General features: G+C 43.3%; 3 protein-coding genes across 6 annotated transcripts in view; 2 read left to right on the top strand and 1 right to left on the bottom strand.

Moving 5' to 3' along the window:
- Positions 1-17,390, top strand: part of LOC112432630 (protein NLRC3-like) — a 214,143-nt gene that overhangs the window by 52,244 nt on the left and 144,509 nt on the right. The gene's annotated exons all lie outside the window — the stretch shown is intronic.
- Positions 9,081-12,767, top strand: LOC112431215 (E3 ubiquitin-protein ligase TRIM21-like). Its single transcript, XM_076882313.1, has 2 exons — positions 9,081-9,272; positions 10,842-12,767. The coding sequence occupies exon 2, from the start codon at positions 10,851-10,853 to the stop codon at positions 12,516-12,518; it is 1,668 nt and encodes a 555-aa protein (XP_076738428.1). The 5' UTR covers positions 9,081-9,272; positions 10,842-10,850; the 3' UTR covers positions 12,519-12,767.
- LOC111500697 (CST complex subunit CTC1) overlaps positions 9,559-17,390 on the bottom strand; it is a 49,440-nt gene continuing 41,608 nt past the window's right edge. Inside the window, exons 24-25 of one of the 2 annotated variants that reach the window (XM_076882290.1) lie at positions 16,158-16,278; positions 9,559-10,172 (exon numbers count right to left, since the gene is read on the bottom strand). In XM_076882290.1, the coding sequence (XP_076738405.1) occupies positions 10,021-10,172; positions 16,158-16,278 (273 nt within the window). In that variant the 3' untranslated portion in view covers positions 9,559-10,020. Of the gene's footprint in view, positions 10,173-15,405; positions 16,089-16,157; positions 16,279-17,390 lie in introns of those variants that run through there. The other variant, XM_076882292.1, reaches the window with a different exon arrangement.

Raw genomic sequence — 17,390 nt, 5'->3', positions numbered from 1 at the left:
AGGTGTAAAGGTGTCATGTGTGGATAATTAAGTAACAGATCAATACAATAGCAAAGTGTTCTCAGATGGGCAGCACGTGGAGAGAAGATGGAAGGAGGAAGAGAGTCAGACAGTGATTCACAGGCAGAGTTGATTTCTCACAGTTTTGTTGCCTTGTGTTTCCAAGCACTGTCATTTTATTATTATCTCATAACACGTGTTTAATCAGCTCCCATCTCTCCTGTGGACTCTGTAATGTCTCAGACTGACAGCAACATTGTACCCATCAGGTAAAACACAGGCCACGTTTGCTCTGCATCGTCCCCACATGATCACAGTGATGTAACATGATGTCCTTCCATATGAGGTTCTTGATGAATGTGTTGTTGTTCTCCAGCCTGGTTTTTTAACTTTGAGCCCCTTCAAACGTCTCTGCATGGCCCTGCCTCTGAGGAGCAATCTAAGTGTGTGAGGGGAAAGGACCAAAGAAGACTGAAACATCTTTTCTACCATTGAAAAAACAAAGTCAGAATTTCAACTTCCTGATTCTTCTTCTTCCAATTATCTGCTCGTGTGCTCTAAGTAGAGAAGCCCAGACCTCCGTCTTCCCAACACCACCAGTCCACCCGAGAGATGTAATCCAGCACGTCCTCCCCCAGGAAACAGAGACAACACCGAAAGAATAAATGAACTCTAATCAATATATTACCTGTAAATTCAGTCAAAATGCTTCCAGAATAACCCAAAATCATGACTTGTGAAAAAAGTTGAAGCCTTTTTGTCCCACGTTGTTTGAACAGTTCGGTCCACGAGACATGAAAGGAGGCTGATATTAATAATATATATGAATAAAGTTAAAGCTGTTGAAACATGCAGTAAACACTCGTGTGAGTTAGGAGATTTATAAATAAACTTTATCACCAACACACGGTGATGGACGACAGTCGGGGATGATCATTACAGTAAATGAACGTTTACACTGGCAGGTGTAGTTTTTCTTCTGTCAGCTGACGGTGTTTCACAGTTTGAGAGCAACAATGAGCACAAAGACAGAATTCAGGCTTGTCCTTGATACTCTAATCCATTCAGTAATCACATTACAGTCACAGTCATGTTCTTACTGCGTGTAACTAAAGTTCATCGGTGATGCTTTCATCTTCCTGCCTCTGCACTCAGCTGCTTTCAGTTTGGGTGGAGGAAATCGCCGTAGCAGCAACATTACACACGGAAAATCACAACTCTGACTTTAATGAAACCTTTTCTCTTGAACATTATTCAGTAGGAACCACTGAGAGGATTTTCCTCCTCGCTGACTGAAAATGTACCAACTCTGACTCAAGCATCACCACAGAAACGTGTGGTGGGGAGATGAGGATCTGCTGACTCTGCTGGAGTTTGCTCTGTGATAAAGACATGAACAGTCTGTGCAAAGTAACCTCAGGCTGTCAGAGCTTCAACACAACGAGGCCGAGCACAAGAAATAAGACAGCGAGAGAGAGAGGGCCTCTCCTGAGTCCTCACATATACACACTATACTATGCTAGCATCACCATGGCAACTGCACAACAGCTCCATCACATCCCAGTGCGCTCTGATAAGCTCCTCCTTCTCCACCCTTCAAGGCCTGTGTACGCTGCTGGGTGGACCTATGATGCAGAGCTGCCCAATCACAGCAGCACACAGCAGACATGTAGCATCAACAGCTCCTCACATCAACATCTGTCAGCTGTCTGTGTTTATGGTAAAGCTGATCCTGACTCTGTTCATGCCCATGATACTGGTCCTGCCTGAGAGCTGCTCATCATCACCAGCACAGACTGAAAGTCCATCACTTCCCTTTATCAGCAACGGCTCGCGGTCTAAACTCCTTTTAAGGAAAAAGATGAAGCAGGAAAGGAAACAGTTTCAGGAGCATCATGTAGAGACGTGCAGGATAGAAACACAAGCTGAGAGTCGCAGCACTGTGCAGGACCAAAAGCTGACGCTGCAGGACAAACGGACAAACATTTAAATCCACACACAGAGAAAAATGTTAAACACACTGAGCAGGTGTCAGGACTCCATCAGCTCAGGATGAAGGTGATGGTGTCAGGAGTCTGTGCTGACCACTGTGTTATAGCTGTTTACTCCACACACACTGATGATGACCATCAGCAAGGATACACAGCCGGACCTTTTCCTGGAAGCAGGAAGCCCCTCCCCCACCGAGTTAGTCCGTTTCACCTCCTTTGTTCTACACAGAAGCTTCCTGATGGGCAGCTGGACCTGATGAGTCACATTAACATGTGCAGAGGAGATGAGATCAAACTCAGTCACAGAAACAAGTTTCTGTTTGGTGAAAATGAGGCCAAACTGACTCATTTAGTGCAGACAAAGTAAAACTACAATAACATGGTTACACACATGTGCATTTGTTCACCAGTCACAGCACATTGATGTTGGATCAGCACGCACACCACCAGCAAACCAAAGGAAAGCTGCTGCAGTCAGAGCAACAACCCTGGTCCACAGAGAGCTTCAACACAGCATCAGAGGACCACAGAGAAGGAGACCAGAGCCTTACATACATCAGAGATCAGTGAAGACAACACGCAACAACAGACTTCCTCACAACATGTTGCTCACGCTGAGCCTTCAGTGAACTCAAACACTTTTAAGCATGGTGGTTTAGCACGGGAAGAAGATGAAAGTGTCCATCAGCACCTTCAGCTAATTGATCAGGAAGCATTCTAGCAGCATCGGGGATTCGTCTCTCTGGACAGCTTTGAATCATTTTGTCCATGAGAGAGAATAATGCATGTGAGGATCCCCTCAACATCTCACCTTCTTGCTCCCTTCTTGCATAAAAAGCTTCCTTCCTAGCAATAATAGACACGGGGCGACTTCCTGTTTGATGCAAACAGCCTTTGTTGCATCTAGGCTGGATTGTTGTAACGCACTTTATTGTGGGGTTACTGATGCATCCATTATGAGTCTGCAGCTTGTGCTGCAGCACGTCTTTAACTGCAACAAGTCTGAGCACATTAGCCCATTTTAATTTCACTCCACTCCCTACCTGTACATGTGAGGCTCGTTTAAAGTCTTTTATTTGTCTTTAATCTCTTAATGGGACTGCACGTGCTGTGAAACAATTCATTCACAAGCTTTAGTGCTACTTCAGGAAGTGCTTCCTGCTGCTCTCCATCAGTCTGGATGACGAGTCTTCAGCCTGAACTCACCTGTGAGCCACAAGAGCCCAAACATGGTTTGTATTTCACCTTCATGCAGTTGTGTTTATAGTGTACATGTTAGTTATTAATGCAGTCTGCACTCCTCTCTCACACAATGTCAGCCTGACTTTGTCTTTAACCAGCTTCATTTCTACTTTACTGTAAATATAAAAGTTCCTGCACTACATCACAGTATGAGACCCTTACCTGTGACTCTGTAACTGAATGTGTTTATTGTAGTCTGAACGAATGTATCGTTCTTTATCACGCTGCTGTTGGATCTGCAGAGTTAACCTGCAGCTTCTGTTAAAGACCTGGATGAGCTCTATTGGTTAAAAGGGCTTTGAGGGCTTTGACAACAACCTCACCACTGAGCTGATGGAGCCTCTCGATGACTCGAAAGCTTAAAAACGTTAAACTCTACAGAGTCTCTGATCTGTTCACTCATCCATCAGTAATCTCCAATTCATTTTTGAGGTGAATGAATGAATGAAAGTGTGGAAACATGAATCCGACTGCCTGATAAACTCAAACTAGTCTCAATACAACAACATGCACTAAATGAAGAAACTAGGGAAGTGTAACAGAAACACAGAGCACACTCATGCTGTGTGAGAGATCACACAGCATGAGTGTGAAGCATGAAATGAACAACAGGAGACAATAACCACACAGCAGGAGAGAATCAACACAAACACAAAGTGCACGAGACCAGAGACTCACAATAACACAGAGACTAACCTCACACAGGTGCCCAAACAGAGACACCTGACTGACTTCATAACAGGGACACCAAAGGACAAAACTCACAGAGGACCAGGAGGACAAAAGAACCAGACGTCACCTACAAGAAGCCCAGAGACACAACACTGAGACGTCATGGTAACAGGAACCAGGAACATTTCACCAAAAACATGAAGAAGTTACAGAAACTCAAACACTGGACCTACGACCCCGACAGAGCCGAGCTGAAGGAGGAACACCATCAGGACGCTACACCCCCAACCGCACTGAAATAACCTGTAATGACAACATCCACAGACCAACCAGGAGAGAGCACACAGAGCAGGACTGATCTCATTGGCTGGACGCTCGCTTCTATTTAAATCTAATGACAGCAGCTGCGTCACACCTGAACACGACACTTCTGCTCTCGTGATCTACAACTGTGACTTTAACGTCAGCGACACCAACATCTGACATTATTGTAACGACATGTTTCATTATGTCATCGTTTACAAGCTGCAGAGCAAACACGCTGAGGAGTCAGAGGTCAAAGGTCAGTGGTTTGATTCTCCTGTGAGCAGAGAGAGGATCTGAAAGTGCAGCAGGAAGTGTTGATCAGGAAGCTTTGGACAGTTTCAGACAGTAAAGGAGACTCTTTAATACGTCCTGATTCACACACAGTTACACAATGATGCCATCAATAACATGACCTGCTGCCATGTGTGGTTGCTGTGGGACACCAGGACCCCCTGACATCCCTGTAACAGACCCTCTGTGTGACGTCTCATCTAACCCATCAGCAAAGACACCAACAGTTCATCCACCCTCCTCTGGTCTCTGTGAGGAGCAGTGAGGGGCTCGTAGCGTCTCTGTGCTTTGACAAGATTTAAAGTCACCAACAGATTTTTGTGTCACTTTGAAACTGCACCACAATCTGAACTTGACAAGAACAATTCAATAGTAAAGCAAAGGGTTTAAGTTCTGTACGAGAGTTTAGATTTAGACGTTTGTCTCACTGGTGGATGCAGGCGATGCGTGCAGAGTGTCAGGCAGCAAAGTTACCTGTCAGACTGTCCAGTAGGTGGTGCAGAGGGTGGAGGGGATTCTTCATGATGATAACAGCTTGTTTAATCATCACAGCCTCAGCAACTCATCAGAGTAACACAGCAGCATACTCACACAGAGAGCACACACCTGATGAGATCAAAGGGAAGCTGGAGGCGTCTCTCAGTCAGTGCATGAAGGCTGCAGCTGCCTCCCTGCTCCTGCTCCTGAGTCCCACCTTCATTCTTTCACTCTCACAGCTCAGCAGGTCGAGCGGGCACCTGTTAAGACCCTGGAGGTTGGTAGTTTGACTCCTGGCGGCTCCAGGCTGCATGCTAAATATCCTCGGGCGGGACGCGAACACAAAGTTAGATGCATTGGACTGTGGATGTGTGTGCGTTAGACAGAAAGCACTTTGATAGAAAAAGCACAGAAAGAAGTGTTTGTGTGAGGCGAGTTTCATACAGCCAGTAAATATTGAGTAAAGTGAGAGTTCAGGTGGTGTAGAAGAGCACTACATGAGAACCAATCACAGCACAGACTCCAACAGGACAGGAGGCTTTCAGCCAGTTTGGACTGAGCAGCTCTCATTTCTACAAACCTGCCCAAATGTATGATGTGTTCAATGCTGTGATCACGATGTGCTCAGGGCCGTGCAGAGAGGTTTAAAGGGGCGGGTGCTTAAAGCTAAAAAGGGGCACATTGAACCAGGCTGAATAACAACAACACACTTTCATCAAGAATCTAATATGGGCAACAAGGCAAAGCAAACGTAGCCGATGCTTTACCTGATGGGTACAATGTTGCTGTTGAGGGGTTGCTGTGGATAGTGCTGGAGGGCAGGGCTGTGTTGATCTGAGACTGTAACCCCTTGTGTCATACTGGGACCTTTTTGTGCCACTTTTTTTGTTCGCATGGAAGCCATTTCCACTGTGTTGGGTGTAATATAGCGAAACTTGCCACCCGGTTTCGTTTTTGTAAAAGATTCAAAATTTCAGTCTGATTTTCTTACATCAGCCTAACACGGCTTAACAGCAAAAATACTCACACTGGTCGCCCTAGGGACCGTTTTGGGCCCCATTGAAACCCATTATAAACGCTATTTTTCACGGCAAAAAAATTACGGTCAAATCGATCGTGATCGGTTATGTTTCCGTTTCCGTTTGCAGTACTGGCCTTAGAGTTGTAATTTTTTTATTTGTCCACCGGGTGGCGCCCTTGCTCCACGTTTGACCCCGGGCTGGAAAACAGCGGGCTGCTTAGACAGACCTGCGGAAAATGAAGCCTCATTTCCGGCGTGCAGCAGCGGCTTCGCCCGCTGATCGGGCAGGACCATTTTCGGTCCCTAGGGTGATGAGAGGGTGCATTTCTTTTTTTTTAAATCAACAGGAAATGACGTATTTGTTGTGACGTGGTACCGGACGTGTGCGCTGGAAAAAGGAGTCCGACGCAACATGCCCCGGTCATCGTCGCGAGTTACCCCGGGAGGAAGCACTCATTTCGGCCTAGAGGAGGAGCATTTACCGCCCGGAGACCATTTTCTGGTCCTGAAAAAAAAAAAAAAAGGCGATCGAAATGAAGGTTGGTGCCAATCTTTAGTCCATCTAAAGGCCTAATTATAATAACAATCAAATATTACTTCAAATGTTTTTTTTTTTAATATTTCGTTTTGTTTTGGGGGGCTAAAAAAAACGGTGCGCTCATGTAATTAAACTGCGATTAAAAGGGTTAAAACCCCCGAAATATAATTAAAACTTTACATGAGTATTTCAGGGAGAAGTAGTTTTAAAAGACTGGCTAATTTAAAGTGGAAAAAAATATGAATATATAATCTTTTTATAGCATTTTTCGGGCGTGGCAGAAAACGGTCCCCAGGGTGTTCAACGTAAGTTTTTTAAAGTATGACACAAGGGTTAAAAAGTCCACAGGAGAGATGGTAGCTGATTAAACAAGTGTCATGAGATAATAACTAAATGCAAAGATTGGTGACAGCGCTTGGAACCATAAGGACACAAAAAACTGTGAGAAATAATTTAGGCTCTGCCTGTGATTCACTCTTTGCTTCTCTTCTTCCTTCCTTCCCATCATTTCATATATCACTCTCTACTTGCTGTCTATCTGAGAACAAGGCACAACTTGCTATTGCAATAAACTATAATCTAATTATCCACACCTAACAACTCCAGCACTTAATCTATAATAAAATGATGACAGAAAAATGTTATAGCCCTGCCTTTAGTAGCCTCACACAGCTCCTACTGTTTCCTCCTCATGTCCTTACCAGCCATGTCTGCACAATGTTATATCATGAGTAAATCCATCTAAATAAAACACACACATGCACACACAGTGACATTTTAGACCTTCTTCAGAATACTGTATATACTATGGGCATCATGGTGCTGATCCAGAATCCTTACATTATTATTTATTACTAGAGCTACAATAATAAAGCAATGAGGAGGGGGAAGTAATAAATATGAAATAATGTATTTATGATGATTCCATTTGTTTCACTATCCACTCTGTGCAGGGCAAAGCTTATTACATGTTTAAACTGTAGAGATACAATCATTTTACTGCTGTAAAATCCAACTTTTGTCTTATTTAAAATATAAATCTAATATAATCTGCTTCTTAATGTATGTTCTTTAAAATACAGCGTGTGTTTTTAATATATTATAATTATAATAATGCATAATTATGTGGACATGCATATTAGATCGTTTTTAGTGAAATATAATCCCTCCAGAAAGGCAGGAAAAGCCCGGAAACTTACTTTAAAACTAAATATGTTTCTAAATACTTTAAAACTAAATATGTTCAAAATACTTTAAAACTAAATATGTTCCCTAAAACGGTGACAGAGCTACAGACCCATGACAGCCTTACACAGGTAGCCAGCAGCTGTGACCAGCACTACCTGTGCAGTTAATAAAAGGACAGGTAATGTTGTCGTGCTGTTGCACACACAGCACGCTCGTTTGTTTCAGTTCGTCAGTTGCAACAAGACATCTTACCAACGTGTACGTAATAAGCTAATACTCCTGGGTGCTACACACTACAGTGTACGCTGTACACCTACTTACTGGTTTTGTCGCATCAGTCTGTGTCTCTGAGTTAACTTGTGTTTCTCCTACAGCTCCGGACCGCTAAAAATGCGCGTGCTCTTTGTGAGCTCGTTCCCGGCTCGTAACCAGCGCGTTCTGCCGTCAAGGGCGATCATTGGTTAAATGTGATCATGTGACTGATGCAAGCCAGATCCTTTTATTTAGCAAAACTGTGATTAATAGTTAAATATTATTGTTGAGGGGCACAGACAGGACTCCGCACGCACACACACATTAAAAAAATAATAATAATTTTTTTTTTTTTTTAAAGTTGCCTCAACAAAAGGGCACTTTGAGCACCCATCAGGAAAGGGGCGGGTGCTCAAGCCCCTCTAGCCCCCCCTCTGCACGTGCCTGGAGGTGCTGTTAGAGCCATTAGAGCAGGCTGTAGGTGTCGCAGGTGCAGTGGTTTGTATCATATCTCATTTATGTCATCAGTAGGAGGTAAGTGTACATGTAGCTGCCGTCATAGGCAACTCTCGCATTTAAGTTCATTTTATTAGATATGTAAGGTTGAAACAATTAGTAGTTGAAATATTAAGAAATCAATAGTAATTTATGTTTTGTTCATTGGATTTATATGTTTAAATGTGTTATTTTTACTAATTGTGCAATTAGATAGGAACCTTTATATATGATAATAAATGATTTTATTTTATTATCACGTTGATGCAGCACATGGTTCAGTTAGCTTTGTATAAACACGTGTTAGAAATGTTCTTCAATCAGCTCTTTTTACTCTCATTTCACAGCCACTACTTTTTACTTTTACTTGAGTAAAGAAGTTGAAACAGTACTTGGAGTATTTTTAACAGTAGTACTTCTACTTCAGTACACACTGTGTGTACTTTTACCACCTGTGTCTGAGACCTCCTTCAGGGTCCACCTGAAGCTCTCAGTCTGCTGTGGAAAAAGGAAATCCAGGTGAGTTTCTCCTGATCACCTGAGGCCGTCATTACTGTGTGAACCCACACACCACTCCTCACTCCTCCCACCCCGCTGCACACAGTCACTGAGTACAGACCGGCTGATTCCTGTAAAGGGAGAGGCAGGAAGAGGCGGAGCAACAGCTGAAAAACAAGAAGCTCAACGTCATTTTGCAGAAGTGAAAGTGTGAGAGAGCAGCAGCAGAGCTGCAGTCGAGTCCTGTTTGTCTCTAAAAGAAGATTCACTGGAGTCCATCAGGTTCCTCTCAGCAACAGTGGTGAGTGCAGCTGATCACACTTCCTGCTTCTACACAAATCTTCACTCTGTTCACTTCATCAGGACTCATCACAGTCACACTGGATCCATAGAAATCTGCTCATGTAACCACAGATCCACTGTAGGAGCATCGAGCTGCTGCTTCAGTCTCACTGTGGCTCTGCTCAGGACTGTGGACTCAGGCTGTGCTCTGGACTTCAGACTGACTCCACACTTCCTGGTTATTCATCACTTCCTGTTCCTCTTAGATTGATTCTGGATCTGATTGATCATAAGGATTACAGACGTGAAAACACCTATTTATTCTTTATTGATATAAAGCCTTTGATACTGTAAACCAGCAGATTTTGGTCAGTACTTCAAAAAGTCATTCACACATTTTACAAAGATTATCTGACTTAGTGTATCCTGTAAGAGTCACAGATGATCCTCAATCATTCAGAAAACAGTCGATGCTGCACTTTATAACTTTGTGTGGAAACATGAATCTCATTATTTAGACAGATGTGTTTGAATCATCCTGATAATCAGGCTTTAAACATGTCAGAGTTCCACACATCAGCTGTGATATTCAAGCTGACCTGGATCAAACATGTCATCAGACACAAACATAGATGATGCTGTTTAATCCCAAAGCTTATTTAAACAAACTGGAGGACAGAATTCCTCCTTAAATGGGATTTTGATCAAATCCACTGATCTCGTTTTCACACACAGGCTTTATCATGGTGGCTTCTTCTCTACTAACATCAATCTTTGATTTGGACAAACAAATATGTGAAACACAAAAATAAATCAATGTTTTCTGAGGATCCAGAATAACATGAATGATGTATCCCAGCGAGTGACTGGAAAAGTTCATCTTCTTCCACATCCTGAGTTTGTGAGGATGTTCCAGTATCTGTGAGAGAAAACAGGACAGTTTTTACTGACGCACAAATGGACCAAATATACAGACACCTCTGAATAAACATGTTCTCATCAATGCCATTAAAATACTGGATCAACAGTTAATAACACATTTCTGAGGTTTGTGATTCATCGTCCTCCTCACTGTCAGCTCTACTGGAACAGTCACTGTTTAATATTAATGGCTCGTTGATCTGGACGTACAATAAGAAGTATTCAGTCACCAACAAGGTCGAAGTTTACTTCACAGTGATTGATGGAAAATATCCAACAAACTGATTTATTCAAGTATACAAATAATCTGGATGAATCTTGGACCTTCTGTAAAACAGAGAAACAATTTCACATCTTTGTAACGACTGTATTTATCTTCATCCCCAAACGTTGATCCTGTCCATCTGGACGCTGCACTGTACAGCAGACACTACGATGTTAGGTTTGTGTTTGGATGAACCAGTTTGTGTCTGAGTGTGTTGCTGGGTCTCCACCAGTTACTCTGAGAACTGAAGAAGCTTCTCTGATGAAACGTCTTCAAGAAACTCAAAGAAGTCCAGACGCTTTTCTCTCCAAGCTCCTCAGACTACTGACGCTTGTTTCTCTCTTTGTAAAATGAAATTTAAAGTGAATTTTGAATCAAATGTTTCTCTTCTTTCTCCCTCAGAGTGCAGACATGTCTGCTGCCAGCAATCTGCGATCTGAAGATCAGTTTCTGTGCTCCATCTGTCTGGATGTGTTCACTGATCCAGTCTCTACACCATGTGGACACAACTTCTGCAAAACCTGCATCAGTCAGCACTGGGACATGAGTCAGAGCTGTCAGTGTCCCATGTGTAAAGAGACTTTCTACACTCGACCTCAGCTGAGGGTCAACACCTTCATCTCTGAGATGGTTGCTCAGTTCAGACGTGAAGCTCAGCAGAAAGCCAGCAGCAGCAGCTCAGAGCAACAAGCTGCCAAACCAGGAGAAGTTCCCTGTGACGTCTGCACTGGAACCAGACTGAAGGCCCTGAAGTCCTGCCTGGTGTGTCAGACCTCCTACTGTCAGACTCACCTGGAGCCTCATCTGACACTGAAAGGTCTGAAAAGACATCAGCTGGTTGATGCTGTGGAGAACCTGGAAGGCAGGATGTGCACGAAGCACGATAAACTCCTGGAGCTGTTCTGTAAGACCGACCAGACATGTGTCTGCATGCTCTGCTCTGTTTTAGACCACAAGAACCACGAGTTTGTTCCTCTGAGAGAAGAATATGAAGGAAAGAAGGCAGAGCTGGAGAAGACAGAGGCTGAGATTCAGCAGATGATCCAGAAGAGACGACTGAAGATTCAGGAGATCACAGAGTCGGTGAAGATGAGTAAAGATGCTGCAGACAGACAGAAAGCAGAAGGTGTTCAGGTCCTCACGGCTCTGATGGAGTCTGTTGAGAGACGCCTGAAGGAGCTCATGAAGGAGATCGAAGACAAACAGGAAGCTACAGAGAAACAGGCTGAAGGTCTCATCAAAGATCTGGAACAGGAAATCTCTGAGCTGATGGAGAGAAGCTCTGAGGTGGAGCAGCTCTCACGCTCTGAAGACCACCTCCACCTCCTCCAAAGCTTCTCCTCCCTGAAAGCTCCACCCAGCAAGGACTGGACAGAGGTCAGAGTTCATCCACCATCATATGAGGGGACTGTGGGGAGAGCTGTGGCTCAGCTGGAGGAGACAGTCTGGAAACCCATGAAGAAGAAGCTGTTTGAGGCTGAGCTGCAGAGGGTGCAGCAGCATGAGGTGGATGTGACTCTGGATCCTGATACAGCTCATCCTAATCTCATCCTGTCTGATGATGGAAAACAAGTGTACTGTGGTGATGTGAGGAAGAAACTTCCAGACAACCCAGAGAGATTTTCTAAGTGTGGTATTGTTTTAGGAGAGCAGAGTTTCTCTTCAGGCAGATTTTACTTTGAGGTTCAGGTTAAAGGAAAGACTGAGTGGACTTTAGGAGTGTCCACAGAGTCGATCAACAGGAAGGGAGAAATCACAGTGAGACCTCAGGATGGTTTCTGGACTGTGAGGCTGAGAAATGGAAATGTGTACAAAGCTCTTGCTGGTCCTTCAGTCCGTCTCTGTCTCCATCCTGGTCCTGAGAAGGTGGGGGTGTTTGTGGATTATGAGGAGGGTCTGGTCTCCTTTTATGATGTAGGTGCTGCAGCTCTGATCTACTCCTTTACTGGCTGCTCCTTCACTCACAAACTCCACCCATTCTTCGAACCCTGTCCTAATGATGGAGGTAAAAACTCTGCACCTCTGATCATCTGTCCTGTCAATCAAACTGATCAACGACTGATTTTATTGGATGAATGATTGATTTTTCTTGAAGGGAACAAATGAACATATTGAGTGTAAATCCTCTACAGTCTCCATGTTTCTATAGAATCTGATCATCAGGACTCTGATTCACACTTTGATTCTCATGGAGTTTGATTTGAACAGAAGAAAAGTTGAATCAGGAAATGTTCCCACTGATGGAGACTCGAGCTGAAGAGCAAATATCAGAGAACAAATGTCCAAAAGCTTCATTTCCAATAAAGTTTGTTCAATGCTTTGAGTGAATCCAGACTCATGTGTGGCTGTTATACGGAGCATCAGAGTCCAGCTGAGTTATGTTGGATACAAACTGCTTATTTTGGCTCTGTGAGGAGTTTTGTTCACTGAAAACTGATGAGACGGATAATATTCAAAGAACTCTGTAGAGATTCATGCATCCATGTTCTCCACCTGCAGGTGTGGAGGAGAAAGGTGGAGCACAGACTGCTGCATCCTTCCAGTCACATCATTTTGATGATTATATTTGCATGTTGTGATGATTTGGGTTAAAGACAAACAGAGTTGAACGGCTGCAGTCACAGCATGAAGACGATGCTGAAGCTGAGCTGTCAGTGAACATGTTTCACTGTGATTTGATTTGAAGAATAGAAAGTGTGTGTGGCTGCTGACAGCTGCAGTCTCTGCTAGTCTGCATAACACACACACAACTTTCCCCCTGAGGCAACGATGCAGCAACAACACAACAGCTGCAGACACACACACGATTGTGCGCTCCCTTTCAGTCTGAACTCTCAAACACACAAACAAACTCTATCAATGTCGTACTGTTAAAGAACTCCTCCTTCTTCAGTAACAATGAAGAAGGAGGACACTCTACCAGTGTCTCTTGTTTTGACCTTTGACCTCTTTATTCCTTATAACCAAAAAAACCCTTTTATCTGATATTTTCACCTTATTGATTGATTATATATATCTATTATATTTTCTCACCTTATTTTGACCTTTGACCTATGTTCATCAAACGTGAAATTTCTTTCACCTTTGAACTTAAAGCTTAAATCAAACCTTTGTTAAAAAGCTTCTTACCAACTTGTAATTCCAACTCTCTGCATTAAACACGTATCTTATCATATAAACACTGGATCACTGAGAGAACTTTAGGCAGAACCAAATGAAGCAGCTGACCTCGTCAAACTCACAGCGACAGTAACTGACAGTGAATTATTTTAATCTTCTTCATTGTATTTGTTAGAAACATTTATTTTCCTTTAATTGGACTTTGGTTAAGTTCAATCCGATGTATTAACCGACCTTTGAGGTGAAGTGCAGCTGCGAAGAACGCTACGGCAGGCAATGAGGTGCGTTTAATGTCGCTCTGTTAATTTGAGCGTCCATAAATTGAATGTCTTATTTTTTCTTACTTTATTATTGCTAATTTATTGGAGAATTAGGCCATTTAATCAAGATAGATTTTATGTTGTTGGTGGTAAAGATCTGGATGGATGTTTTATTCTGTGTTTCTATTTTCAGTTTTACTTTTCAAGACTTGGTGAATTGCCTTTTTCTACTTTTTGTTTAGTTTTGTTAAAATTAGCAGCAGTGAGAAGTGTTGTTGTCGGTCTTGAATATATTTGATGTAGCCCATACTGTTAAGGTAAGTGTCATGTTTTTAGTTGTTAGTCTGATGAAGAATCTTTTATTTTTCTCCAAAAGTTGATTGTGTTTATCTGGACATAGTGTTTTTCAGGTCCAGCTGAATGCAGGTTTCCCCAGTCTTATACGTTGTGACAGCCACTATGGTGTGGTGTCCCTTTAAGACACCCAAGTCGAGGGTTGATGGTGTCATCAGTTTGTGCCGCTGCTTTCTCTCTCTGGGATTATGAGGACACGTGCCTGCACGCTTCTGCTTAACGAGGGACGGATTTACGTTTTCTTCTTGTTTTGTTTGCAACGCTTGGGTTGTATGAACGCTGGGCGTTATGTTGTTGAGGCGCAGGCGTTCAGCCGGGCTTTTATATGGTTGTTGAAGAAGGCATATTAAAGAACCACCGTGGATTACCGATACCAGCGTGGGTGTGTGTTCTTCCAACTAGCCTGCTAGGTGTTTTGCCGCCTCCTCTCAACCACGCAACACAACCCAACGTTCCAACGTGTCAGGAGCATCAGCACAGCTGAAATGCATTTTTTCTACGCACCGCGTCTCTGTGGCTTTTAAACCCCAAAACACGCTACAACAAAAATGGGTCCACCCCAAGGATGGGGTCCCCCGGTGTAGTTTGCACTGTGACAGACTGTGGGCTTCCTCAGAGTGAGGCTGAGAGCGGCAGGCCCAGCTGGAGTCTGACCTGTGGCCCTTCAGATAAAGCTGAAAACGGCCAATATATGATATTAAATATAAAATATAATTAAAAAACAACATCAGAATGAACAACGAGCTGCTGTTAAGAACTCCCGACGTCCATCCAAGGCCCGATTGGTTTCTGTTTCCATGACAACAACAACCGTATGTGGAAAAGACCAAAAACTGAAGCGGTGACAAAGTTTTGTTGCAGATTAACTATTAACTTTATGTTATTCATTGTCAGCTCGTGCCATCATTAAAGCATGTTAGAACACACATGTAGGATTTCACAAATCATCGCTCCTAAATTTAATCGTATCCATAACAACTGTGTGTACGTGTTCGCTTTGAAAACATCACGTTCTTTATGTTGGTTGGTTTAGACGAGTGATCTCCAGGATGAATGAGGGCAGAGGCCCGTTTCATGGAGACTGTTTAAGTGTAAACCTGGATTAAAAGCCACATTTGAACACCTTCATCAGAGGCTGTGACCATGTTGAAGGACTGATGCTGACGTGCTCTGACACTCATTAGCATAGAAAACAAAGTGGTGAAAGCACAGAGCCCTGAGGAGCTCCACTGGACGGTCTGTTCACAGAACATTTAATTATTTCACTTTTATTTACATGCAAAACAGCCTCAGAGAGAACAGCTGTTTCAGAGCTGCCAGCTTTATTGGAAAGATGAACTGAAATCCTAAAATAGTCCAATTCATGACAAACTGACACGGTGAAATGTTGCAGGATTCAAATGTGTCGATGGATGAACTCTTTCAGTATAAGATGCAATAATACAAAACACATGAAGGTGAGGAGGAATTCATTTAAAGTAAGTGTGATTTAAAGAGGACTGATTGTTTCCTGGTCAGGCTGAAGCTTTCACCGTCTGACCTCTGTAAACAAACCGAAACACGTTCAGTGTTTAGTTTTACCAATTAGGTTTCATGAATCACCATCTGAGAACGTCTCCGATGTGGGCGCCACTCACAGGGATCACTTCCTGTAGAAGGGTCACATGACCTGTTAAACCCAGAGAGCTTCGTGTGACCTCTGACCCTGATCACCAGCGTCAGGGTCAGTGAAGGTGAGATACCGTGTGACAGGAGGAGGAACTATAAAGTTTTATTTGTACGAACACGTAGAACAGATGAAGTCAGAACGAAGCAGGTGGAGCTCAGTCAGGGTGGAGGTGCAGACAGGTGAGCTGAAGGGGAGGAGCCAGTCTGGTCAGGAACTCTCTGTCTCCTCGAGTGAACCTCCTCACCTCTGAAACACACACACGACTCTGAAGGTTGCAGTCAGGGTGGTGAGGGTGGTGTGTGAGGGTGGGGTTACCTTCTGGTCTCTGGTTGGTGTGTTTCCTGCAGGTGAGGCTGAGCGGCCGAATCATGACATCACTGCTGCACAGACACAACAGGAAGTGGAGGAGGAAGTCGTCAGCGTCCCCGTCACACACCTGAGACAGACACAGAGGTTATGTCTCTGCAGACTCACGGCTCGGCCCTGTGGAAACGTCCTGCTGCACAATAGTGTTAACATGCTACAGGTCATGAACAAGATTTTATTTTCATTGTAAGTGGGCTAAAGCAGTTAATTAAAAGTAGTCTAACATAAATGCTGTAATTTGATTATTTTAATAAACATGTAACTTGGATGGATTGGATGCTGGCGTGACCACAGTGCACACGTCTGCTGTCGCTCACAGTGGTCCAAGGGACGCTCAGTTTGTGTGTTCAGACACATGAAACATTAGAGGGAACGTTGGTCATCAGGTGTATTCCAGTCAGCTGTTTCCTCGTGTGTTTCTACTTCCCCTGATCACCTCCTTGTGTGCATTTAGTCTCTGTGTTTCTTTCTTTTCTTTTGATCAGCTGTAAAACTGCCTGTTTCAGTTTAAGCATTGTTTTAAATAAATTGCAGGCTCAAAAAATGTTTTCTCCCATTTCTTCTTGTTGCATGTTGAAGCTCTACTTGGAACCTTGTTAAGATCCAACCAAGCAAAACAGGATTTTTTGACATTTTTCAAGCAGTCTTAAACTTTTGATCGGGACTCTCAGATGATTTTATCTTTCAGAGCCTCTGAACAGCTTTACTGCACATTTTCCCTCTTTTCTCTTTCTCTTTCTCACTCTAGCTTGTTCTTTCTTCTTGATAATCTGCCCCTCCCAGCCTGTCAGCTCAAACACTGTTACACAATACATATTATTTATTCACATACAAGATAAATAAACTGACGAAGCATTCAGATCATAATTCTCCTTCTAAAGCTGCTGAACAGGACAGAAAAACAACAATAATAATAAATCTCAAACTAAAAATCAATCATTTTTAACCCTTGCATGAAAATGAAAGTGAAAGTAAGCTGGTGTTTGTGCAGCAGCCTCTGGGAGTGTCTGCAGTGCTGCTGCGTGTGTCTGACTGAGGATCAGATTTATGAAGATGCCACTGATGCTGATGCTCCTCTTACTCGGTAAGAAAGCTGCTCTGATACTCTGCATGCATGTGCGCACACACACACACACACACACACACACACACACACACACACACACACAGAGGTTATTATAT

Source organism: Maylandia zebra, linkage group LG3, assembly GCF_041146795.1.
Source record: "Maylandia zebra isolate NMK-2024a linkage group LG3, Mzebra_GT3a, whole genome shotgun sequence".
Taxonomy (NCBI): domain Eukaryota; kingdom Metazoa; phylum Chordata; class Actinopteri; order Cichliformes; family Cichlidae; genus Maylandia; species Maylandia zebra.
The sequence above is the reverse complement of the archived record's forward strand: the minus strand, read 5'-3'. Positions and strand labels throughout refer to the sequence as shown.

Excerpts from the sequence above, each read along its gene's own strand:
- LOC112431215 (XM_076882313.1), top strand. The coding sequence starts at position 10,851 with ATGTCTGCTGCCAGCAATCTGCGATCTGAAGATCAGTTTCTGTGCTCC.